This window comes from Pteronotus mesoamericanus, unplaced genomic scaffold (genome assembly GCF_021234165.1).
Source record: "Pteronotus mesoamericanus isolate MK-2021 breed Mesoamerican mustached bat unplaced genomic scaffold, CSHL_Meso_final contig_166, whole genome shotgun sequence".
NCBI lineage: Eukaryota > Metazoa > Chordata > Mammalia > Chiroptera > Mormoopidae > Pteronotus > Pteronotus mesoamericanus.
The window spans coordinates 879898-906714 of NW_026555066.1; the positions used below are offsets into that span (position 1 = coordinate 879898).

At 41.1% G+C, this 26817-nt stretch overlaps 1 protein-coding gene and 1 non-coding gene across 3 annotated transcripts in view; one reads left to right on the forward strand and one right to left on the reverse strand.

Moving 5' to 3' along the window:
- The first annotated feature begins 505 nt into the window (after positions 1 to 505).
- On the forward strand, positions 506 to 613 carry LOC129064616 (U6 spliceosomal RNA). The gene has a single exon (XR_008528509.1). It is a non-coding gene; the product is annotated as a U6 spliceosomal RNA (small nuclear RNA).
- Positions 614 to 12021: 11408 nt separating this feature from the next.
- FAM120C (family with sequence similarity 120 member C) overlaps positions 12022 to 26817 on the reverse strand; it is a 93564-nt gene continuing 78768 nt past the window's right edge. Inside the window, exons 12-16 of one of the 2 annotated variants that reach the window (XM_054565728.1) lie at positions 24181 to 24390; positions 22606 to 22807; positions 20340 to 20478; positions 19898 to 19955; positions 12022 to 16056 (exon numbers count right to left, since the gene is read on the reverse strand). In XM_054565728.1, the coding sequence (XP_054421703.1) occupies positions 15802 to 16056; positions 19898 to 19955; positions 20340 to 20478; positions 22606 to 22807; positions 24181 to 24390 (864 nt within the window). In that variant the 3' untranslated portion in view covers positions 12022 to 15801. The remainder of the gene's footprint in view (positions 16057 to 19897; positions 19956 to 20339; positions 20479 to 22605; positions 22808 to 24180; positions 24391 to 26817) is intronic. The other variant, XM_054565729.1, reaches the window with a different exon arrangement.

Here is a 26817-nt window from a genome sequence, read left to right on the forward strand (position 1 = left end):
TAGGCTGCAACTTGTTTGTTTCGATGTTATCTTTGGGTGCAGGGTCCACTGGTCGCTGTGGTCTGGTATGTCCTGTTTTGCAAGTTCCAGGAACCTCTGTGCCTTCAGGGCGCTTCCAGTAATGTTCTAGTCCTGAGGATAAAGGCTCATAAAACCATTAGGGTCAGTCATGCTTTATGGGGTCCTGCTAGCTCTGGGAAAGACAGCCTGAGAAAGTGGCTTTTGTCCTATTAATAAATGTCTCGCTAAATCCAAACTAAATGTGTGCTCCAAATAAACTTCTACTTAGCTGAATCTCAAAAATGTCTGAGGCAGCTCCAACACCACCTAATAGAAGGGAAAATATGATGAGGGGAACTCTCAGTGGACAGGGACAGCAGTTTTAACCAATTGTGGTCTAAATGTATTTTACAAACTTTATGAAGCACATGAACATGTGACCATATGGCAAGTGACAGACCCTGTAGCTTATTAAGCTTTCTTAGTTTCACAAGGATGCAGGAGGGTGCCCACTTCAGCTGCACATGTATTAAAATTGGATAGGCACAGAAAAAAATTAGCATGGCTCCTACACAAGGATGATAAGCAAATTCATGAAGTTTTCAAAAAAAAAAAAAAAAGAGGCCTAAGTCAAGAGACTGTTACATGAGTCATGAAAAAAGATGAGACCTCAGTCAAGATAATTGCAGCAGGGGTAGAAAATGATCCGGTAAGTGGGGTATTTTTGAGGTTGAACAAGCAAGGATTGGGGACTGAAAATAGTGGGTGAATGAGTGAAAAAAGTGTGTGTTCATTTCTGGTTTGGGTGTCAGAGTAAATGATGGTGTCAATGACTGAGCTGGGGTACACAGAGAAAAAGCAGGATTGGTAGGGAAGAAATTAAGTTTAGTTTGGAGTATGTGGAGTTAATATGTGTGTGGAACAGTAAGTCACCCAACAATTCTTTGTTGAGCATCTCCTGTGCACCAGCCATGGCACTAGATGCTGAGGATGTAGGAGTAACACAGGTAAGGTCCCCGCCTTCATGGAGCTGACATTCTACTGGAGATTAGCCAATAATTAATCAAATACAGTTTCATTCATATATTTATTGAGCACCTACTATACACCAGGCACTGTTCTGGGCACCAGGAATTCAAGGGTAAACAAAACAGAAAAGGTCCCTCCTGTGATTCACATTCCAGTGAGGGGGACAGACAATAAAGTGAGCCAAATAAGAGAATTTCAGATTGCAGTGAATGCTATAAGGAAAATAAAACAAGGTATGAGGTAAAGATTTGGATGTAAGGTAGTCTAGTTTAGATAGGGTAGTTAAGGAAGGTCTCTTGAGGGTGACATGTGAGCTGAGATCAGAATAACAAGAATTGGCCAGGGACAGGGCAGAAGGAATAAAAAGTGCAAAAGACCTATTGTGGTGGGAGGGCCAGTTCCAAACACCCTCCCAGGAACAACTTCTGAGCATTTATGATGGACTCAGTGGAGTACAGGTGGGGGTTGGGGTGGGTTCTCCAGACATAAATAAGAGACCACGTGTATATCCAAAAGTATATACACAATCTAATGGGGGAGGCAAGGTTCAATGAACAATAACAAGGCTGAAAAAGGTTAAACTCTTAAGGGCTACCTAGAGGTTTGAGCAACACATATGAGAACGAAGGGGGCCACAATTCATTCAAATATTTTCAGCGGGTGTGTCAGGGAAGAGTTCAGAGGAGGTGGCCTCTGATCCAGGTACACTAGAAGTTCTTCCCCTAGAAGTTCTTCCCCAGCATTCTTGGGAGGTGAAGTGGGAGCACTGAAGGGTAATGGGGAAGGCAAAGTTGTCAGCGGACTAAATCTGAGGCAGTTAATTTGTTGACAAAGGAAATCTTGCTATTGCCATGGATGGGAGGCAGCTGGCAGCTACCTTGGAAATGGGTGCTCCAGTGCATCTCTCACAGCATCAGTGGATGATCTGAACTGGCTTCCATAGTATGAGGCTGGCTGGAAACCTTCCTCCCTTACCCCCATGTCCACTAACAGTTGTAAACATTTATTTTTAATTACATAGGCAATAGTATATGCAATACCATTGTAAACATTCAAAGAGGCTGAAGATCCCTGCTGACCACCATTCAGTTTCTGCTTTCTTTCCTATATATGAGGGAGAATATCCTCCAAAAAAAAACAAAAAACAAAAAGAACCCTAGAATTTATTTATAAAAATTTGTCTATTTATTCTTACATGTTTAAAATTCAGTCATTTTCAAAGTACTCTCCATTTGATGCTATATACCTAATCAAGGTGTTTTTCCCACTGCTCAAAACAGTTTTCAAACTCATTTATTTTGATGCCTTTTAGTGCTTCTGCCAGGTTTGTTTGTTTGTATGTTTGTTTGTTTGTTTGTTTTACCACTTCCACAGCGACCAAACGTTTCCCTTTGAGTACTTTTTTCATCGGGGGAAACAAAGAAAAAGTCATTCAGAGGTGAAATCTGGTGAATAGGGAGGGTGGGGCACGGGGGTCACGCCATTTTTGGTCAAAAACTGCTGTACACTCAGTGTGGTGTGGGCAGGTGCACTCATAAATCACCCATCATGAAATGGGCAAACGCATTGAGTCTTCCAAAAAAATTCACTGAAGCCTCTCAACGCCAGCTGGTGGACAGATACAGATGGGTTCCTAACACACTCACCTAGCAGGGGAAGCCTGTACTATAAGGGGCCCACCATCCAGAAGATAACTCTTGAGTTTTTTTTGCCCCCCCCCATATGTACATATATTTGTTGAGATGTAAAAATGATGAGGGCTAAGGTGGACTATAAAATACGTGAGGAAAAAGAGGGGGTGGGAAAAAATTACATGAGGAGGAACAGATTTTCTCCAAAACAGAACTGAAAGTACAAGGACAGGAAAAACAGAAGACAAAATAATGACAAATAATTATCTGAGAATTACTGTGTGCAAAAGCAGAGTTCTAAACTCTTTACATGGATTAATTAACTCATTCAATCCTTACAGAAACCCTATGAGATAGGTACTAGCACTAGCCCCATTTTATGGATAGGGAAGCTGAATATAGACTTTGTATCTCTTGCTGAGGCCACTATGTATCCAAGCTGGGGTCCCTGGAAATAGAGGTCAGCATTCCATTATATCACTGGTGTAGATTTATAGCAACTTGTGTCTCCTAAGATCCATGTAAGGGGCAAGGTGATCAATGATTCCTGGCATGATTTGGATCACAGTAGCAAAATAGGGTTTACACTCACTTGAAATATAAAGTAGCAGGATAATCCCCCAAGGGCCCAGCTAGGTAGCTAAGAACACCAATCCACTCCTCCAGGGCCAGCTTTAGGGGTGTGCCACCTGGGCAGAGCTCTGCTCCCAGGAGGGGCTTCGGACTTGATTTAATGCTCTGTGGTCGCTGTCTTGACGTTCTTAATAATTTTATTTTCAAATTTGTGTCTTGGAAGTGCAGCCCTATGTGGCAATGGAGTGTACACATGAGCGGAAGATATACACAGGGTAGCAGTGCGCAGAGATCACGGGCACAGCAAGCAGCATGCACGCTGAGCAGCTGGTCAGGCCCCCTGGCATGTACAAGAGCACCTGGGGTATTCTGGGGGGCCATGGGGAGAGACATTAGGCCAGTGACAGTGGTGGCAGCAGTAGCTGCAGCAGCGGTGGTGGCAGTGACAGGACCCATGGTGAGAAGCAATCTTACCTTTCTGCTCTCAGAGCCTGATCCAGCAGCATCTGTACAAATAGTAGCTCTGGTCTGAGCACTAGGACAGTGACTTGTGCTCAGGCAGCAAGCTTTGCCAGTAAATGACAAAATAAAAGCGTACCCATGGACACCGCAGTAAAGTATATGAAGGGGCTATTAGCACTTTTTGAAGAGCTTAGAATCTCCAGTTTTGAAAACTGGTGCGACATTGCAAAGCAAATATCCAGAGGTTTAGAAATGGAAATTAAATTTAAAGATTGTCACGTTAGATACATTAGATGAAAGTGTCAGATGAACTGATTATTAATGAAGAAGACAATTCAAAAGTGTTTTCCTTGTAGTTGAAGATACAGTGGTAGAATAAATAAACAGGTATTTTGAATTATAAATAAATCATGAAGCCATTTAAAAATTTCTTTTATGACCTTGTCTTAGTCTGTCCAATCTGCTATAACAAAAATGCCATAGATTGGTGGCTAATAAAGAAAAAATTATTTTTCCCACTTCTGGAAGCCAAGAAATCCAAGATCAAGGTGCTGACAGCTTCAGTTTCTGGTGAGAGCCCACTTTCTGGTCAGCAATGGCCATCTTCTTGCTGTGTGATGGAAGGGGTGGAGGAGCTCTTCAGACTCACTTTCATAAGGCCACTAATCTCCACCCTCAAAACCTAATTGTCTCCTTGAGGCCCCACTTCCAATAACCATCAACATATGAGTTGGGGATGAGGGGGAGTACAAAAGCATTCAGTCTATAGCAGACCTCCAGAAGTTATAGGAAATGTCAGAGGAAACATTAAATATCATTAGATAAATTTATATTTAAAACTAGATGTACACAGCCCTAGCTGGTGTGGCTCAGTGGACTGAGCACTGGCCTGCAAACTGAAAGGCTGTCAGTTCGAATCCCAGTCAGGGTGCATTCCTGGGTTGTAGGCCAGGTCCTCAGTTGGGGGCATGTCAGAAGCAACTGATTGATGTGACATTCAAGCATCGATGTTTCTTTCCCTCTCTCCCTCCCTTGGCGTCTCTCTAAAAATAAACAAATAAAATATTTTTTAAAAAACTAGATTTATGCAAAACTGATTTGAGTTGAATCTTTTTAGAAAGATTGTTCCACAAGAATCAGCAGCTCTAGATATATTAAAATTTATATTTTGAAATAACTTATCAGGAATCTATCCTAATGTCACAGCCAGTAATAGCTGCTTTAGCAGAAAGCTCCTTCTTAAAGTGAAAAGTTATCAAATATTATCTGCCATAGTGTGACTGATGTTGCTTTCAATTATATTGATTGAAAATGAACTTGCTAAAAACATAAACTTTGATGACCAAATAATTGAGTTTGTAGAAAAGCAAGACAGAAAAATCTTTCTTAAAGGTTTTATTTATTTATTTTTAGAGACAGGGAAAAGGAAACATCAATCAGCTGCCTCTTATAAGCACCCTGACTGGCACACACCCACAGGGGCCTCTCTGTTTCTCTAGGTGGACACTCAGAAATGGGTATGGATATTTTCAATTTTCAGTACATTCTGCCAAACTGAATTTCAAAAGCACTATGCCAACGTTCACTCCCATCAGCAGTGCATCTTCACATTTCCTAAGAATCTGACCTTTAAATTGTTTGCCAATCTGATAGATGAAAAAATGGTAACTCGTGTTTTTTTTTAAATTTGTCTTCTTCAGTCACTACTGACGTTGAACATCTTGTCATATGATGTTCATTGGCCCATCTTCTGTGAACTGTCTGTAACCTCTGCAGTTTTTCTTACAGGCTTGCTCGTCTTTATCATATTGAATTGTAGGAGTCACTTATATTTCTGGACATTAACCCTTTGTCTATTGTGTATATTGCTAATATTTTCCTACAGTATGTAACATGTGTATGGTTTGTTATCATATGTACATTTTAAATGGGTGTACAATCATTTACTATATATCACTCTTTTCTTCTATGGCTTTTCCATTTTGTTTATTGTTTTAGAAGACCTTCCTTATCCAAAGCAACAATCATATTCTCTTACCATTTTTCTCATTCTGTTACAGTGCTCTACATTTGGGTTTTTAATCTACCTTAAACTCATTTCCTTCTCTTCAGAGATCACCTCTTTCTAAAGTTATCTAATTTGTTTGCTTATGATACATCTCTCCTTAGATTGCAACCTTCATAAGAGTAGAGACTTTGTCTTGTCCCCACAATCTGGAATACTTTGAGTTTATTCTAGTGAATTTGATATGCTGTAGGGATAACTTTTTTTTCTTTTCTTTTCTTTTTTTTTTTTTTGCAAAAGGATAGCTGATTATCTTAACACCAGATCCTCCTTTTCTAAAAGAAAATTATTTCAGTCATCCTGTTTTTCTATTCCTACTTAATATTGAGTGAGTTGAGAATGGTCATTATTATTCAGTCCAGTGGTTCTCAACCCTGTTGGTGTACTGGAATCATACTTGGAGATTCTTTTTTTTAAAAATTAGATATATAGTGTGTATTAGTTTCCTAGAGCTTCCATAAGAAGGTAACAGAAAATAGGTGGCTTAAAAAAACAGAAATTTATTGTTCTAGAGAATAAAAGTTTAGAATCAAGGTGTTGGCAGGGCCATGGTCTCTCTGAAAGCTCTATTGGAGCCTCCTTCCTTTGTGTCTTTCCAGCTCTAGTGGTTGCAATCCTTTAAATTCCTTGCCTTCCATTGTTACGTGGTATCCTCCTTATATCTCTGAATTTCCCTCTTCTTATAAGGACTCCAATCATTGGATTAATGTAGTAAGACTTCATTTAACATGATTACATCTACAAAGACCATATTTCTAAAGAAGGTCACAATCATAGATTCTGGGTGGGCATGAATTTAGTTGGGACACTATTCTGCTTCACTAGGCCTGGAGTACGGGAGGCAGCCGATCAACATCTCTCTCTCTCTCTCTCACAATGATATTTCTCTCTCTCTCTCTTTCTCTCCCCCCTCTCTCCCCCCTTTCCTCTCTCTAAAATCAATAAACATATCCTTGGGGGAAGATTTCAAAAAAGAGCAATAAAAAAAAAGCAAGTAAGCAAACAGACAAAGCCATGACAACAACAGTAACAGCAGAGAAATGTCAGGGAAGCCAGAGAGTTTCAGGAAATGGACTTGGTGACTGGTAGCACACTGGTCACTTTGGGAAGCAGCCACATTCAAACGGGATGGGCTGCCCTGGCCAGTGTGGCTCAGTTGGTTTGAGTGTTCTCCATAAACTGAAAGGTTGCAGGTTAGGTATGTGCCGGTCAGGGCACATACCTAAGTTGTGGGTTTGGTCCTGGTCAGAGTGCGTGCAAGAGGCAGCCAATAGGTATTTCTCTATCACAGCAATGCTTCTCTCCCTATTTCCCTCCTTTCCCCTCTTTCTAAAATCAATAAGCATGTCCTCGGGTGAAGATAAAAAAAAAAGTCAAAAGGGAAGGGCCGAGGCCAGATTATAGGCTAGGAAGGAATGTGTTATGAAGAAGTCAGGACTGGGAGCATAAACAAGTCTTTCATTTACTCTCATCTCCCCAAACCCATGGCAACGGCTAACATTTATCTATATTTATTGAGGCTGCATTGTATGCCAGGTACTTTACACACACTATGTCATTTATTCCTAACAACAACCCCCCACAGGGTGGGCTTGAGGAGTGAACTCAGTGCTTGTGTTGCCACCAGATTATATTCCCTTCAGCCGACAGAGAATCCCTATGGCACTAGAATGAAAATGAAATCTTCATTATTCCATTCCAAATTTTAGGTACAATGACTCATGTGGTTAAGTAATGGTAACAAGCTAAATGGTTATGAACAAAGCCTTTTCAGAAATGGGCAAATTCTCCATGTGATGCTATTATTTCAACTTACCAAACTTATCTCTCCCTTGTTCCAGGCACATAGAATGGTACTATTCCACCTCCATGAAATTAGGTGCAATCATGTGCCTTGTTTTGGGTAGTGAAAAGAGAGAAGTGATCCATGACATTTTAAGCCTTAAGAGTCAGCGTGCATTTTGGTCACATGCCTTCCCCTGTCTCAGTGATGGGGCTTCTATTAGTCTGAGTTTCCAAGTGACTATGGATGACAAAACCTCCCTGCCAATTCATGGTGGACATATATGAGCAATAAATATACCTTTGCTATGTTGAGATTTGGGGATTCCTATTGCAGCACAACTTAGCCTATCCTCACGCTGACCAGGCGGCTCAGTTGGTTGGAGCATTATCCCATATGCCTAAGGGTTGCAGGTTCAATCCCTGGTCGGGGTGCATGTGAGGGAACCAATCAACGTTTCTCTCTCACACTGATGTCTCTCTCCCTTCCCCTCTCTCTAAAATCAATACACACATCCTTGGGTGAAGATTAAAAACAAACAAAACAAACAAACAAAAAACCTAGCCTATCCTGACTGATACATTCCCTCTTCTAGAGTTTGAGATTATAAACATATAAAGACTGAATGAAATGAAAATGTATACAATGTGTAGTATAAAGTGCCTAGACCTCTCTCTGATACATAGTAAACACTCAATAGGTCACTTTCTGTATTCGCTCCTAATAAATGACTACAGAGTTTTCATATTTCTCACACAAATAAAGACTAGTTGTAGAAGATGCAAATAGAAGGTAATGTTTCAGGCTCCCACTATTCTTCATGCTTGAGGTTTTAGAAGAGATATTTTCATGCCTTATCATTTTCTCCCTCAAATCCACACAAAAGCCCTACAATTGACTCTGCTTGGATCATATATCCATCCCACTGGGGAAGGTGAAGCCATGGGACTCACAGTCAACTCACCTCTACCCCAAGAGGAAGGAACAGTTCCACAAAGAAAAAAAACAAAACAAAACTGGATTTTACTACTGGAAAGGAAGAATGCTGGGCAGGCAGAAACAAAAGTTATCTACTTCATAAAAATGAATTTAGATTTTTTTTTAAAAAGATTTTATTTATTTTTAGACAGAGGGGAAGAGAGGGAGAAAGAGAGAAACATAAATGTGTGGTTGCCTCTCCTGCATCTCCTACTGGGGACCTGGCCCTCAACCCAGGCATGTGTCCTGACTGGCAATCGAACCAGTGACCCTCTTGTTCGCAGGCTGGCACTCAATCCACTGAGCCACACCAGCCAGGGCTGAACTTAAATTTAGAACTCTGGTTTCATCACTTACTAGCTGTGTGTGAACGTGGGCACCACTGAATCACTTCGTTCATATGTACATAGAAATGATGTACAAGAGCCTAGTACCTCATCTGGTAACTAATGGGTCCTCAATAAATGGTAACTTTTAAAAGGCAAATGCTAAAAATACCCTACTACTAAATTCTGAGTTCTAACACCCAAAGATCCAAAGCTAGGAAAAGACAACTATAGCCATAATGAAATGAATGTAAAACAAATTATTTCACAAATAATAGAGTTTCATTTAAGGGTAAAGTGTTTACAAGCTTCAGTAAGCCTCTAATGCTAACCTTTAGGCTCAGCTCTTCTTTCAGTAATCTGTACAGACAAGGCATAGGACAACAAGGTAGGCCACACCCAGCTAGCATTGCTCAGCAGAAGCTGTTAGGTAAGAAATGCCCTAGAGTTCTGGCTTCAGACTCTGCTCCAGGTATCCCTCTGTTGTGAAAGGTGATTCAGAGTTCATTTTTTTTCCGAGCCCCATTAAAAACACATTCGAATGAATACCACCCAGACCTATTCCTTCCTATTCAATCTTGTGTTTTTACCATCAACCTTTACCATATCCTTTGCCTCAGAAATCTACAATCTGCTTTGCACCAGGGAGAATTTTCAAAAGTGTTTTAGCTGTCCTTGATTTCATCATCAAACATTTACTAAGTACATTCTGGGTGGTAGATGTCAAGAAGACAAAAAATAAAATAAAAAAAAAAAAGACAGAGACAGTCATGTTTAATTGAGAGGCAGAGAGGCAGCAAAGTGCTATAGAGACTAGTTGTGATGAGTATATAACAGGGATCCCGAGTCAAGTGTCAGGAAAAGAAAGAATCACAAAGATATGGAGCTAAATTTTAGAGGGGGCAAGTCAAAAGTGCACCGGAGATAAGGGGAGAGAGGCATTCCAGGCAATGGAACAACAAGCAAATGAAAAGAAATGGATATTAACAGCTTAATGTTTATGGGGATGCACTTTAGTGTCATTTGAGGGGCTAAGGGGTAATTGGAAATGAGGCTAGAGAAGCAGTCAGGGGCCACATCATGAAGGGACAATGGAAGTGGGTGTGCAGGCGGCATGTTCCAAGGACAGATTACTCTGGAAACTGAGAAGCATGGTTGGATTAAAGCAGTGGTTCTGGCCCTGGATGTTATGGCTCTGTTGGAGAATCATGCTGTAGTAATTGAAGGGTCGATGGTTGGGTTCCCAGTCAGGGCACATGCCTGGGTTGCGGGCTCAATCCCTCACTGGGACGCATGTGGAAGAAGCTGATTGGTGTTTCTCTCTCCCCTTTCCCCTTTCTCAAATGAGAATAAAATAAACCTTAAAAAAACTTTTTTCTTTAAAAAGCACTCTGACTGGTGTGGTTCAGTGGGTTGGGCATCATCCTGCAAAGTGAAAGGTCACTGGTTAGATTCCCAATCAGGGCACAGGCCTGTGTTGGGGGTTTGGATGTTTTTCTTTCACACTGTTTCTCTCCCTCCCTTCCCCTCTCTCTAAAAAATAAAAATTAAATTAAAAAAGAACCTGAACAAAGGTATGAGCCCTTTCACCAGGAAAAGGTACGTAACACTTAAGACAAATGTTTCTTACTATTGGCTGGATAGGGAGACAGGGGAGCAAGTGCAACAATTCAGGTGACACCTGAGAAGGCCTAAACTAAGCCATTGCAGCAGGGACAGAAAAGACACAGACGTGAGAAATAGAAGGATGGCTGAGTGCTATCAAAAGAGCTTGTCATGATTTGAGAAATGGGAGAAAGGCATGAGTCTAGGATAACTCCACTGGTCTGTGGTTTAGACAACTGAGTAGAAGGTAGTGTCAGTCATGGAGAGGAGTAGGCTTCCGAAGGAGAGGATGGGGTCAGTTTGGGAATTGTCCAGTCAAAACTTCCTTTAGAACATCCAAATAAAGAAGTTCAGCAGGAAGCAAAATATGCCCTTCCTTTTGATGATTCTCATACTAGCTTTCTTGTCTTGATATTCAACTACAAACAGGCTCCAAATCTCTGACCAATATTTCTGCATTGAGACAAGTATATCCTCCATGTGCTGAAAGCGATGCAGAAGTAGGAGAAGAAATTAAACTTCACACACCCAAAGTTATTCAACAATTTTTTTACTAAAAGAATAAACTTTTATTAAGCACTGTAAGTTTCTTTCCATCGCATTAACAGAACGACAAACCAATTTCCATCACAGAACAACTCCTGAGACATTTTCATTCCTTTCTGAAACATTTCCATTTAACTGCTGCAGTTTCCCCTAAGAAGCACCCATTCAAACTTACATTAAACAACTATGGAGCTTTTGTGGTGAGGTGGGCCAAAAAGGCAGGGAATTTGGAATTTGGGAGTGGGAAAGAGAGATACATATTATCCATCCACTAAACACACTGTCAAGAGCACAAAAGAGATATTAACACAGGAAAAAACAATGAAAGAATTTCTTATTTTTGACAATAACATCATTTATCAGGGAGCACACACAAAAAAAATAAAACATTAACTCCTTGCAGTTAAAGTTTCTTTACCTAATATGTTATTCTAAAAATAGAATTAAAGAAAAGAAAAGATGGGAGGGGAACTATCTTCTGAGAAGTAACTAAAATCAAGTCATCAGATTTGGCAGGGTTGAGATTAATAAAATCTGAAATATTTGTGTCACTTACATGAAAATTCACTAGTCATTAGTTACTACCAACACGGGCAAGAGAGCATCTATAAGAGTACAAGAGCAATGCCAAAACCTGAAATGAGCACCCTAGAATAAGGGATTATTTTATTTTTGCTTTTAACTTGGTAAACATGATTTTGTGAAAAATGAAGTTACTTTCTTAGAACATCAAAACAACCTCTGGCAATACTGAAGATAATTATCAGTAACAGGGGAATAGGTACACTGAGCTCTACCTGCACCAGCAGACTACTGCAATAAGCTAAGGGAAAAGAAAATGTAAAGTCAAATAAAAGAAAATGCCAAAGTCACAAGAGGGAGAAAAATATAGGGTGACATACAATGGAACAGTGAAAACTTACCCCCCCACCCCCAAACCCCATGCATATTTAAGAAATATGCATCAGGAAGTGAACAAATATGATTAAACCTTAGTAGAATTATATTAACTACTTGAAAATGTTGTTTACTTGTATTGTCATTTCAAAGGAGGGGCGTCTTAGAGGCTCAAAAGGTAGCACTGACATGCTCACCCGGAGCCTTCTATGGTTCGAATGGACTGGACCACTATAACCAAGCAGTGACTTCCACATTCTTTCTACCCTACATAAGCATTCCTCCTCTCCCCACCTTAACCATCTTCCCTAATGCCTTGTCTGGCTGTTTTTCTCAGTGATCAAAAAAAAGTTAATGTGACTTGGCCAACAATGCCAGAAATTCAAGATGGAGACAAAAAAAATCAAATGTCACTAGATAACGTGCATGCCATTTCTTGGGCTTTAAAGTCTGCCCGAAGTCCTATGGGCTCAGAATGAAATGACGCAACTGAGCAGAAGTTTTCCAGACCTGGTCCAGACCAGACTGGCCACTGAATAAGGGCGGGAGTCACAGGTTGATCCCAAGGCACATCAGCAGAAATCAAGAACTGCAAGTCCTTGGGGATCAGTGTCTATATACAACCAGGGGGCTTTTGCTTGTGGCCCTACAAGGTAAAGGGATCATTTCTTCGGTTCCTATATGACTTTCTTAGAGAGAGGCCACATTATTGTCAGAAATGGAACCTCAAGTGAAGGATGACAGTCTCTTCAAGTGGTACTCATGGCAAAGATCAACTCTGCCTTCACCAGTTTGTCCTCCATTAGAAAAAAATCATTTCCTGGCCCTGGCTAGTGTGGCTCAGTGGACTGAGTGCCAGCCTGCGAACGAAAAGGTCGCCAGTTCAATTCCCAGTCAGGGCACATGCCTGGGTTGTGGGCCAGGTCCCCACAAGGGGACATGCGAGAGGCAACCACACATTGATGTTTCTCTCCCTCCATTCCCCTTTGTCTAAAAATAAATAAAATCTTAAAAAAAAAGAAAAATTCATCTCCCAGTAATGAACACCTAAGTCTTTTTGGCTTCTAAATTGTGTATTTTGGCAGATAAATTAAAATATATGAATATGGCCCGTTATGGTTCATTTTTATAATCTTCCAAACCCAAAATACTGAATCTAAATAAAAATCAAGGTTGGAAGTGAACCACTTGTTTCACCCTGGGCCAGGCTAGGAGAAAGTGGAGGTCTGTGGAAGGGAGAAAAGCAAGCCTTTTGACAAACTGGAATCACCCCTGTCAAAGCAGCAATTGTACTTCTCACAGTGAATGCCTACAAAATAAGAAATCTTAATGCTGTGAGAGTTAACAATACTGTCATTTGATTGTATCAAATAGATTCAAGATACATAGAAACAGCAACTGAAGAAAATACTTTTCCACATAACTCCAAGTACTCCCTATTAGAAAATGGAGATCTAGACAGATTTAATTTAACACAGCTCAGTGACTGGTTACTTTTTGAGCTCCTAAGGATTCCTCCCTCGGCTGCTCCAGAAAGAAATTTCCAAGCCATGTAAGTTCGCTACTAAATCCCTCTCTTGCTGGGTATAGCAGTCCTAACCTTCAGGATGTTGTGAAAGGTTGGGCAGGTCCAAGAGGAGGGGGGACCAAATTAGAAACCCGATTCCAAAGAGGAGGCTTTTGTACACTTTGTTCCTGGTTATATCTGGCTAGGTGTGCACTCTTGTCATCCTGCTTTGGTTTGTGTAAGAAATGTCTGGGCAGGGGAAGAGGCATTCTAGGGCTCTCTCCCTGCTGCAAATTGTAGGTTCTCTTAAATTGGGCCAGACTAAGATCAAACAGCCTGAGGCTGTTTTCAATCTCTCAATGATGCACTAATTGTAAGTGGGTAGTACGAAACAGCCTTCTGGTTGTCTGGAAAGAAATCACCGAAGACCTGCAGTGGGTGAAAGTGCGTGGGGTTTTTCAAAAAGAAAGAGAACCCTGCTGGAAGTTTAGTCAAGTGAATTCCTGTAGAAATGATACTTCTCTGGCAAGAATATCACAAAGCCCAAAAGGAGGTGTGTGAGGCCAAAAGCCTCAATTCTTGAATGAAGGCACAGTGCTAATATGTAGCAAGCCGTGTTCCCATCCCTCAGACTGAGACTGCTGAGGAGGGACACTGGAAATGCAAGGTCATCTCAAGAGTATCTCTGGCAAGGAATAGCCTCTTTGTCCTAGGAACCTTTACAGAATATATCGCTAAAGGTCCAAGCCAGAGTTCCTGAGGCCTTCCTTGCAAAGCAAATGAAAAGATCCAGTAGTCAAAATGTCGATGAACAAATGAAACAATCTAGGCATGTAAAATCAAGTTGCGGATTTCCTTACACTTCCCTACCCCATCTTTCCAATGCTAGTCCTCTCTTCTTCAGGTACTCACGGCAATCAATTCTAGCCTGAGGGCAGTTTGATCCTGGAGTTCCAGATGACTCTTCCTCCAAATTGGCTGCAAGCTCTGGTAATTACCTCCCACCCCTTCTCTCTAAGATCCAGGCTGCTCTTTCGTAAGGAAATGCCCAAATCTTCCCAATCCCATTCCAACCTCCTGTTTTCACCGTATGGGATGTGAGGTCTCAGTTCAAGGTAAGCTTGTGACAAGCCAAATATTGGCTTGTTCAAATGTTGTTCTGAGCAGACAATCTCTGGAAAGTATTTTGTCTGCTTTAGAGAAACCCATCTTCTCATAACTGTGATGGGCTATGACTTAGTAAGAATTTTAAAGTGTGGTCTTTTGAAACCCACCACTCCATAGCAGTGGAAGCGTTTCTGGGCAATTCAGTAAATCCTCTGGGACATCACCATGTATGTATGTATGCATGCATGAATATATCTATATATCTATGTAGATATATAGATATATACACACATATACATATATTTATATATAAAATGTGTATAGATAAATAGATCTGTCTCTTTATATAAAGGGTATGTGTATGCATATAGATACATGCATTCATATATACATCCACGCACACACCCATACACAAAGGCACGCGTGCGCGCGCACACACACTCCTTTGAGTTCCCTTTCGTACTCAGTTTCATTACATTGATTCCCACCCTTTTAGGGTGTGGGCAGCAGGGAGTGGGCAAACTGCACCACATCTTCTATTTTACAAACAATGCATTAGTTCAGAGGCAGGAAAAATCTGCCTAGTACTTTTCTGACTCACTTGAATCCCCCAGTACAAAGGCCATTGGTAGTTTTTGTTTTTTTTTTTAACTGTATAAAATAAAACAAAAAATAAAATAAAATAAAATAAAATAACCAACAGTATTTCACTTTCCTGAAAACATCTACCTATCTGATTGTCAGGCCAGTGCTAGAGGCAATGGTACAAAATCCTGGGGTTGGTGACTGGGGAAAAAGAGTGAGGAGGTGGATACTGATTATAGACACAGGCCTCAGTAGTTCATAGAGCAAAAACAAGTTAGGAAGCCATAGGCAGCTGTCTCTACTACTCCATGGGTTTTATAAATGGGTATCATGATGAAGACTCAGAAAACCAAAGACGGAACTTTTCTATATAGGATCATATGTGATGACACCAATTTCTTACAATCACTACCTTACTAGGCTCCCAGGGGAGGTAAAGAGAATACTGGCATTTTATATTGAATTTGACAAAAGGAGCCAGTCCTATTGTCATTCATTTTTGACCAGATCTTCCTCAGAAGCAGATCGCTAGGTGTGGAGGCCCAGAAAAAGACAGGGAAGGGAAAAAGATGGATAGAATAGAACATCCCAACAAAATCCTGGATAAATCTATGGTAAGCATTTATGTCCTCCTCTAACTTGGGCCTAAAATCAGATAAGTACATGTTTTCCCTTCTTCCTGATCTGGTAAAGCCATCTGCAGCTTATTATTCCTCTTTCTGTTGTGCCACAGTTTCCAGCTTTTGCTCTCCCAAGTGGCTCTTCTCCTCGTTCTTCACAGGGAAGTAGCGGTTAACATTATTACACATGCTGCTGTCTCTGGATAAGGCACACTGTGATGGAGCTGGAAGATGATGATCACTCTTCTCTTCCTTGATCAATGCGCCATTGTTTCCATTTATCTGTGAGCAAGACTGACTTTGATAAGGCTCCAGGGATTTAGAAACTCCATCTGAAATGCCCTGCATCAAAAATAGACATACTCAGTGGAAATGGTAATCCCAAACTGGCTGACCCTTCCCAATCATGCTCATAAGTTAGCCTGCAGAAGCTGCTTCAGTTCTTCAAAGAAGCCAGAAAGCCCAATGCTTGTTAACATCTAATACACTCTGGTATTACCCAGAGAACTTAGGGTGACAACAGACGGATCTGACTGAAATGCAATGGCAATGACAGCATAATAATGGTACAGCTAGCATTTACAAGCTCTACAATATATTTTTCTAATACTAATGGGGACCCTAAATGGTAGATATTATCATGCCCCATTTACAGATGAGGAAGCTGAGGCTCAGAGAGACTGAAGTCACCTGCTCAAAGACACCCAGATAGAGACAGAAAGGAAAAAGGTGGGACCAGGATTCCACTCCAGGTCAGTCAGCTTCTAAAGTCTATTCTTTTAACTGTCATGCGATGCTGTACAATGCTGACAGCTGGACATGTAAACGAAAGGAAAGGAAAACAAACCATGAGGTCTATGTGCAGTATTTCTCAGAATCTTTCATAACTAAAAACATCACCTGTATTTCTTTCAATTCCAGGAATGTGACTGTTATTGAAATGCTAATGACATGAATTGCATTACCTTGCAGTAGAGTGCTGCCTCTCGATGAATGTTATCAAATAATGACGGCTTAGTTACTAAATAGTTAGGCATGCCAGATAATCTGTTGTTCATTTTATAGACATGAAAACTGAGGCTCAAAAAAGTAAAAAGACTTGCCCAACGTCATTTGCATGCTTAGACTTGGATCCAAGTCTCTAGATGCCAAAGACTTTGATCTTTCCACTATGATACAATACATAATGGAAATCTAATTCCTATTGAATTGGTGGTTAATTTTAAATAATAACTACAAATCTAGTATTTCCCATGTTTCAGGATCAGTGCTAAACACTTTACAAATATCATCTTATTTAACTTTCTGAGGTAAATACCAACTTTTCCATTTTACAGGTGATAAAACTAAGGCACAGAGGTTAAATAACTTGACCAAGGTCGGTGGCAGAGCCAGATTCAAAGCTAGATCATTTGGCTTCAAAGCCTGTACAATATGGGGGCTACTGTGACTGCTGCTCAAGAATCTGGAAATAAGAAAAAACTAGTGAAAATCAAAACAATGGATGGAATTAGCCACCTGAGGGAGTCAACAAAGGAAGTAAAACATTACAAATATGTGACTTAAGAATTTGAAAACACACAAAACTCCAGCGACCGAGGAATACTCTCAAGAAGACAGGACTATAATGTAAACAGATTTAATAAGCTAGAACAATAAATTATATTACACTCTGAAGAAAGAGTGACTGAACAGAAAAAGGAGAGTTAGCATGACAATCAATGGCAGCTCTGACCAGTGAAGATCTCTTGCCTAAGAACAAAGTCAGTATGAAGACTTCCTTGACCAGGCTACCTCTAGAGTGGATAATAGTGCCCCCAGCAAGCTTAGCCTAGAGAAACTTAGCATGACCTACCATCCCTGGTTTTCCCTCAGTTTCCTCATCTGTGAAATAGAATAGCATCATAGGTTCCTATAGGGGTTCAAGGAGGCACTCACTGTAAAGCACTTAAGACATGTTCTGCCTGACATGGTAAGAACTCATTAAATGCCAGCTACTTTTATCATTATGATTTCATGACCCCAAGCAAACTTCTGATACTGTGGGCTCCCTTGTAGTTTGCACTTAGAGAAAGTAAGCTCTGGTAGACATGGCTAAGAGCACAGACACTAGAGTCAGTCAGACCAAGGTCTAACTCTCGTTTCTAACAATTAGAATTGTTATACTGTGCTGGAATTGGCACAGCACATGGCTTTGGATTCAGTCAGCTCAGGCTGAAATGTCAACTCTGATACTGACTTGATGGATAATTTTGGGCAAGATGCTTCATCCCTCTGAGCCCTCAGTTTCCTCCTGTTTAAAATAAAGGATAGGCCTGGTTGATGTGGTTCAGTTGGTTGGGCATTGTCCCGCAAAATGAAAGGTCACTGGTTCGATTCCCAGTCAGGGCACACGCCTGGGTTGCAGATTCGGTCATGGTCCCACAGTTGGGGCACGTGTGAACTGATCACTGTTTCTCTCTCACATGGATGTTTTTTCTTCCTCTCTTTCTCCCTCCCTTCCTCTCTTTCTAAAAATAAATAATAAAATAAAGAATAATAAATACTTCACATGAATTTATAAGAATTACTGGAATAGAATAAGTGTATAATATATCATGGTAATTATTTCTTGTATTGTAAGTTAATAACTTTATCTTTCACTCTCTCCCTTCTCATCTCTAACCCCCTACTCTTTCAGCCATATCCACATACTATCCATGATCCTGGTTAATGTGAATAAACCACCGAGAGAGGAACCCACTCTTATTGTACCAAAAATATGAGGTTTTTCAGACTACATGCCTAATGATCAGACCCTGAATCACGGTCAATTCCCCAAGACTGTATTCCCTTATGGGAGCTTATCTTAGTGACCAGTGTTCCTCCTAGGTATAATCCCTATTACCTTACTAAAAAACTTCTAGGAAAAGCTGAGAAACTTTGGAAAAATTCCAAGGTTATTGCTCTCTGGCTTTGGAGTGCATTACAAAATGCTTTGTGTGGGGGACTTACCATTCTAGTTCCATTTTTGGTTCAAAATAACATTAAAGCAAATCTGTATTCTTTGAGGAAACATCAGACAATGGGGGTTAACATGGATGGATACAGCGAGGTCTAGTTGTATACAGGAGAGCTGATTTAAGATTGAGAACTGACATTAAAGTTGCATTGCAGTATGGTCTAGTCAGTGACCCTTGTGAGGATTAGAAACTGTAAAATGTTTGGTAGAGGGTTCGGTAGAAAGTATGCATTCAAGAAATGGTAGCTGCTATACTATGAGGAGGCCAGGAGTTTGAGTCCAATACAAGGTTTTAAATCACTACAAGAATACTCCTTCATATTGGGGGAGGGGACTGGGAGCATGTCTAATGAAGACCAGTGGGGACTGTGATATAATTCAAGGTGTAGATTAAAAGAAAGTTTAAGTCCTGGCTAGTGTGGCTCAGTTGGTTGGAGTGTTGTCCTGTGCCCCAAAAGTTTGCAGGTTCAATTCCCAGTCAGGGAACATACCTAGGTTGCAGGTTGACTCCCCGGGGCACGTACAGGAGGCAATCGATGTTTCTCTTTCACACTGATGTTTCTCTCTCTCTCCCTCCCTCTCTCTCTCCCCCCCCCCCCTTCTCCCTTCCTCTAGCAATGAAAAAAAAGTCCTCAGGTGAGGACAAAATAATAATAATAATAATAATAATAATAATAATAAATAGAAGAAAAGTTTGAGACCATTCTAAGCCATTAAGAATAAGCAGAATGGTAACACCTCTTCCCTGCGCATATTCAGCAAAGGCTGAAGTCCAATTTTCTAAGCATCTCTGGTAGCCCCTCAGAAGCTCAGGCATATTGTTGGCAATCCTACTATCAACTTCAGTCTGGTCCCTTTATGGCTGCATGTAGCACATATCATGCTACATAAAGGTCTTCAAACACTGTACCTTGTTTTAAGGTACCAAGGTGTCAGAGTACCAAGTTTGTACCTTGGCCTAACTCAGTGAAAAGGATGACACTCTGCAGCCCTGTGGAAACAGCCTAGGCAATCTCGCTCTCCTCCCCAGACAGCCAGGGAGCAGGGGAATAAAATCAAATGCCAGGAGAAGTTGTGAAAGCTCCCAGGTTTTCATGCCTAATCTGACCTCTTACAATTTAGCTGAAAAGACAAGAGTTATCAAAGAGAAGCTAAAAAATCTCAAAAAAAAAAGGTGCTTACTTGTTTATTTCCTTTTTTAGGTCCTTTGGATCCTCTACCAGTCTGTTCTTTTCCATGCCTTTAGAAAGTGGGGGGAAAAGTGATCATGAGGAATATATAAAGCCCATACCCCATTTTTACTTAGTTAACAACTCACGTCCTCTTAGAAGTTTGACCTTTATAAGTTAGATGCCCCTCCTCTGTGCTACCACTGTAAATCTCTATTTCTTTCATTTATGTATCATACTAAACTGTTCTGTGTCCCACATCCTTCTCTAGGGGCAAAAACTTTTTTATCGAGGCAGGGCATTTAGTTTATGTTTCCTGAACTAAACTGAAAACTGGCTTTAAAAATGCAAAGTTAGTTAATGCCTCTTACCTTAATAGAAGGAGTCTATAGTTGGAAAATTCCCAAGGGTACTTTGATTGATACTAGCCCAAACCAACCTATTCGAATACCTACCCCTTTCCCGGCCCACCAACAGAAACCACTTGCATGCCAAAGGAGCCTCGGCCCCTGGAGGATCTGCTGCCAGCCCACTGGCCCACAACCATCCCAGCAATCTCCAGTTTTCCTCCTTGGGGTGGGATTGGATGGAGACCTAGAAAGAGAGGAAGAATGGCAGTAATGAGATTTAAGTGCAAGGCTGGGTAAGAGATGGAACAGAAGATCCTATAGCTCACCTACTCTGCTGTTTTCCATTTCTCTATGATAACGACTACACAATAACAACAAAGGGTCATGGTGGAAGCAAATTTAGGGACAGGAAGTTGACGATCTATACATACCCACTTTAGCAAGTAGGCTGTAGATGATTAATTTTTCAACTACAGAGCCTGGCACATAGTAGGCATCCAATATTTGTTGAGACAATGAATGTCTTATAATTAGTGGAAAATTATAGGCCAAAACCACTTTTGATTTAAATACATGTCACTACACCCTGGAGGATTACCCAAGCAACCAAATGAAACTGAAAACAATGAAACTACACAGTAAGTTATCACTAAAAAGCAAGGATAGCAACAGTTTAAAGCCAGAACAAATTCAAAACAAGATAGCATATCACCTTAAAATAGGAAATTCCAACTCTGTGTGTGAGCAAACACGCAAAGTAGAAATTTGTAATTGGACACAAAAGGAATCCTTCACAGAATACAAAGTTCTAGTAAATTTTAAATATTAATTTATGGAGAAAACCTAAATGTGTTTAACCCTTCACTCATTTAGCAAGTCATTAGTAATGAGCCCTTCATTTATATAAAAGTAGGAATCTAAGGGAATACAGTGCTAGCTAGTACTAAGAGGGCAAGAAAGACTTGCATTTGGGGGATCTTGTGGTCTTTCAGGAGGCAGGAGACACCTCATGAACCACTCATAACTGGAGACTAAGCATCACTGAGACCTGGGGCAATGGTGAGGACCTCCTATAAACCTGGTAGTAATTCTGTCTTCTGAAACACAATAAAATCAACAAGCAAAGAATGAGAGTGGAGAGCCATAAAGCCACCTTCAAAGGGTGAAACGAATGGCTGCCTCCCTGGTTTGTAAGACTTGGTCTTTAGCTGGCTAAAGAGAGTTATCAGAGCAGACATCTCACTGCGCATGTAAGCAGAGCCTTAAACTAAACATTCATACTGAATTCTATGACCCTAAATTTAACCCAAACTTCAACCTCCAGCTTTTTTTTTTACTTTTTAGAATTTTAAAACTATTTTATTTATTTATTTTTAGAAGGATGAGAAGGGAGAGAAACATCGGTGTGAGAGAGAAACATCAACTGGTTGCCTCACGTATGTGCCCCAGCAACCCAAGCATGCGCCGCAACTGGGGAATTGAACTGGCGACCTTTCGCCTTGTGGGATGATGCCCAACCAACTAAGCCACACCGGTCAGGGCTCCAGCTTTATTTTTAAAGGGACAAGCAGCAGACAACAAATACCTTCAACCACAGCAACCATAGCAATAACCTTCCCACCTGATCATAGAATCTCCATATTTCATGGTAAAATGTCCTCATTAAAATATCCTATTTTACCAGGGAACAAGTAATTTGCATTATCAGGATCGGGATCTCAGTTACCTAAGCATGACAGTGTATTCATCATTAAGCTGCAGCTCATGTGTCACCATAATTTAAAAATTTATGCATGTTTGTGAGTGTTGGTGTGTGCTTTCCCCACTAAGCTACAGTCCCTGAAAGGCATGCTCTATAACTTATTTCTCTCTGTGCTTCTGGAAATGTATCAGATCTACCCCCAGAGTGAAAGTGGGTACAGCATGCTATGCTCATATGCAGACAATGGTCATTTACTGTCACCTCCTACTGCTCTTCCTGCAAACTCCTCTCTCTATATCTGCCTGATGGGGACTGAGAGATCAAACCAGCAACCCTGAAGATCCAGTTCATGTGAATTATAGTTCTCAAAAGCAATTAAGTAGCTCCTGGCTTCTACATCAGTTACTTCAGGAGTTTGGTTGGTGAGAGTCAAATTCTTAGGGATCAACCACCTCTATGGAGAGTGGTCTGTGAAGTCAGTGGACTTTCTTCCTCAGATTACAGCCCTTTTTCTCAATAAGCTCCTCTGCAAATTACCACAATACAGTAGAGAAGGTAAATGAGATACTATATATTTGGCACTGCTAATTCTGTAACTGGCAATAATTACTGGATTGGTTATTATGAAACAGATAGGAGATGACAAATACCTTATTCTTAGGTACTGACCTGCAAACCCTCGGTTCCTTCCTTGAGGGGGAGGTGGCATTGAGCTCACGGCTCGAGAATAAAGTGAAACAGGATAGAGAGAGGGCACCATGGGAGGCACAAAAGTAGGTGATGGAAGTAGAGCAGAAGGTGGTGGATAGTTCATGTTGATTCCTTCCAGGATACTCTGTCTCATCTTTTCCACTTTGGTTGCCAGGTCAGCCTTCAAACAAGAAACAGAATAATAATAGCAAATGCCAATTTTGAACTTCTCAATTTCAGGCACAGTATTTTTTGGGCACTCTAGATACAGTCTCACAAGTCTATTCACATTAAGAGAAGCAAGGCATGAAGTTAAATGGACAAGGTGACACTCAGGAAAGCCTGTCTGGCACCAAAGCCCCCACTTTTCATGTAACGCTGTACTACCATCATACTAGTTCTTATTGAGGACTTGTGAGGCACATTGACTAGGTCAAGAAAGACAAAGATAACAATAAATATTTACTGATGGTCTACTACCTGGCAAGCAATAGGTCATCTTTTAAGTGGGAGGTAACTGAATCAGGTAAAAGAGAGAAGAACAAAACCCTGACATATTCATAAGCCTTTCAACTTTCTCCTCCATACCTGGGATCAGACACCCTGACCTGTCCAGAATAAGTCTATGTCTCTACTCCAAAGGTTAATAAACTTGCTCTGAAAAGGGCCAGATAGTAAATATTTTAGACTTTGTGGGCCATATGGTCTCTGTTACAACTATTCTACTCTGCCACAAATGCATGAATGTGGCTGTGCTCCAATAAAATTTTATGGAAACAAAAGCTCCAAATTTTGGAATTTGGGGTACTTTGATGACCACAGCTCTAGTCCTTCAGCTCGTTCCCCCCAAATGAATACAGGAGTAAGTTAGGATTCCTTTCCCTTTCTTCCCCCTATCTTTCCGAAAGTTCCATTGCAAAAAAAGAAAACAAAACTCTCCCATTTCTACTATTACCTACTTCACTACCCTCTTCTATTTCTAAACATAGTTCCTTTACAAAAAAATATCATCACTTGCAGAACTGACTTATAGTTTTTTTTAAATAAGGGAGATAAAATTCTAAAAACTGGAGGAAAAACATATAGTATATGAGTATTTCACAGGGAAAAATACTCAGATTAAGAAAAGTAATATGAAAACATGAAGACAATAAGAAAAAAGCTTTCCATCAAGGAACATGTATAAAGGACCCATGGAGAAGGGCAATGGGAGGGAGGGGGAAGACTGAATATGGGCATGGGGGGATGGGCACGGCAGGGGACAGCAATGGAGGAAAAATGGGGATAACTGTCACTGAACAACAATAAAAAATTTAAAATAAAACAAAACAAAAGAAAAAAGAAGAAAAAAAGCTTTCCAGCAAATGATTTTATAACATGTACTTCAGACTCTGGGCCTTTGAGACTATCGTCGACCAAGTTAAGTCAAGGTCAGACACATTCTCCCGCTTCTGCTACCTCTTTCCCAATGTCTCTCCTCTGCTCCCCTCCCTGCCCATTCAATCCTACAGCAGGTCAGAAATGGCTCTTAGCAGCTGCCCGACACGCTGGTACCTGGCCATCACAGAGCTCAATCAGGGATACTCGCTCTCGGCCTGCTTTAATTAGCTTGCTCTGGAATAGCTTGCCATCGAAGTAAATCCAGGGGCAGCAGTGCTCCCAAGGGACTGGCTGGCCACAGGCATCATTAGCAAACAGAGCTGTGTCAACCCCACTCATGAAGAGGGCAGCAAGCTGGATCCCTCGGGCATCGAGTTTCTCAATCTGAAACCACCACAAAGGAAAAACTACTATTAGGAAATTAATGTTATCAGTTACATTTACTTTTATTCCCATTATGCTGATTATTCCAGTTAAATTGGAACATGTTACATTTCAATATAGAAATCTGACTGCAAAAGTAGCTTCTTTCCATGCCTTTTCCTGAGACAGTTTGAAAGATACTCATTACAAAAAAGACATCTACTTTCAAACTTTAAGAACCAACTTGACATATCAGGTTTTTTTTCCTTGTCAAATTAGGAAAATTGAAAAACTAAAGACTGAGTGGAGGCAAGATGGTGGAGGAGTGAATGGAAATCACACTAACGTCCTCCCAGGACCAATCTGGAATTGCAACTAAATTGTGGAGAAATCACCTGGAACAAACAAAAGAACTATAGCGAGAGAGGAGCTTTGTAACTTCCGACAGACAGGAGAATTCAGCTTTAGCACAACCTAACCGGTGAGGAGTGCTGAAGAGACTCGAGAAGGTGAGTGGGACATCCATAGGTGGCAGGATGAGAAGGATATTTAAATGGCCAATTGGATCCCCCTGAGAAGAGCTAGGTCAAAACCATAAGCAGGGACCTCCAGCCTACAGCCCCAGAGCACAAAAAGTAGCAGATGACAGCCAGCTGTGAAAAGCGGCAGGGTTGATCTCTGCCGGAGATAGGCAGCTGGAGACTCAAGGAACTGTTTAAAGGGCCAATGCATAACTTTTTATTTGCAGCCACTTACCCTAGGCTCTGGCAAAGACAGGGGCAGAACGGGCTAGAGACACCTGAGGAGAGACTGGGGAAGGAGGCTTTAGGGAGAGAACTGAGGGAATAGCCGGCAGGATCCCAGTACTGACTCCTCATATGGCAGCAGCCATCATGCTCAGGCAGACCACTCCCATGAGTGGTGGCAGAGTGAGAGAACACAATAGCCTGACTCCCAGGAGGGACTTTGCCCTGGCCCTGTGATGACTAAGTCTGACTGCTGAGGGCAGAGTAGCAGCCACAGAGAGTAGATCCCTGGCTAAAGGGGGCAAAGAGTAGACCACAGACACTTGAGGAAACAGTGGAGATGGAGGCTTTGGGGAGAGAAGAGAGAGTAGCTGGTGGGATCCAGGTGCTGACTCTTCCCCCAAACAGCAGCAGCCATCTTGCTCAGGCAGACTACTCCCCTGAGTGGCACCAGCATGAGAAGACACAATGGCCCCAATTCCAGGGGGCTCTGCCCTGGCCTGGTGGTGCTTAAGCCTGACTGCTGAGTGCAGAGTGCCTAAATTAACAACTGAAAGAGACAGCCACAGACAGTAGATTCCTGGAAGTCTCTAATGGACTGCCTAACGTCAGAAGGGGTCAAACACCTGATGTCATCAGAGGCAGATCCAGAAAGAAAGAGCAGTGGTAAATACTAGAGGCTACCAAGACAAAATCCACTGTGGTCTTCTCCATGATTTGCGGTATTTTCGTTACTACATGGGTTTTAACGTCCATTTTGGGTCCATCAAGTTTGTGCATATTAAGTCATTAGATTTTATACTAAGAGTTTATTTCTCTCCTTTCTTATAATAGTCTGAATCTCTTTACAGCCTTATTAATACTGGTTCATTTGCTGTTGATAGTGGGATTACAGGGAAGAGTTATTTTTGTGGATGTGTGTTTGTTTCCTGGGATTTGCTGTTTTGTAGTGGCAGACCCTGAATATAAACACACAAGATGTGATGGGCAGAGTGACCCTCAGGCAACAGGCTGAAGGGTAGGACCCACCAAAGAACAACCAAACAATAATCAAAACCAAATTACTTCCAGAGAGTCAACATAAATGTCATAAAAGGTATCCAAAGAGCACCAAGTTCAGGAGATGAAGGAGACTGCACCACTGAATCTCACAGGTCTCCTACCGTAGAAGTTCACACCACAAAGTCAGGAAGTCAAGACAGATCAACTTAAGAATCAGAAGCAAAAAAGAAGAGTCTCGCAAATAATGGGAAGACAGAGAAACACTCCCCATTCGAGGGAAAGGAGGAATCCCCAAAAAGAGAACTAAATGAAACAGAGGCAAATAAACTATCAGATATTGAGTTCCAAATAACAGTTCTAAGGAAGCTCAATGAGCTCAGTAAGCTCAGAGAGAATTACCAAAAACTACAGGGAAACTACGAGGAACTTACTGCAAACTATATCACCATGAAAAAGGACAGAGACACTATCAACAAGAGCCAAGAGGAAATGGAGAATACAATTTCTGAGTTGAAGAACAGAGTAGAAGGAATCAAAAGCTGGCTACATGAAGCCAAGGACCAAATCAGTGAGCTGGAGGACAAGGTAGAAAAAAGCTCCCAGAAAGAGCAAGAAAATGAAAAAAGACTCAAAAATAATGATGAGGCATTGAGGGAAATGCAGGACAACCTGAAACAAATTAATATCTATATAGTAGGGA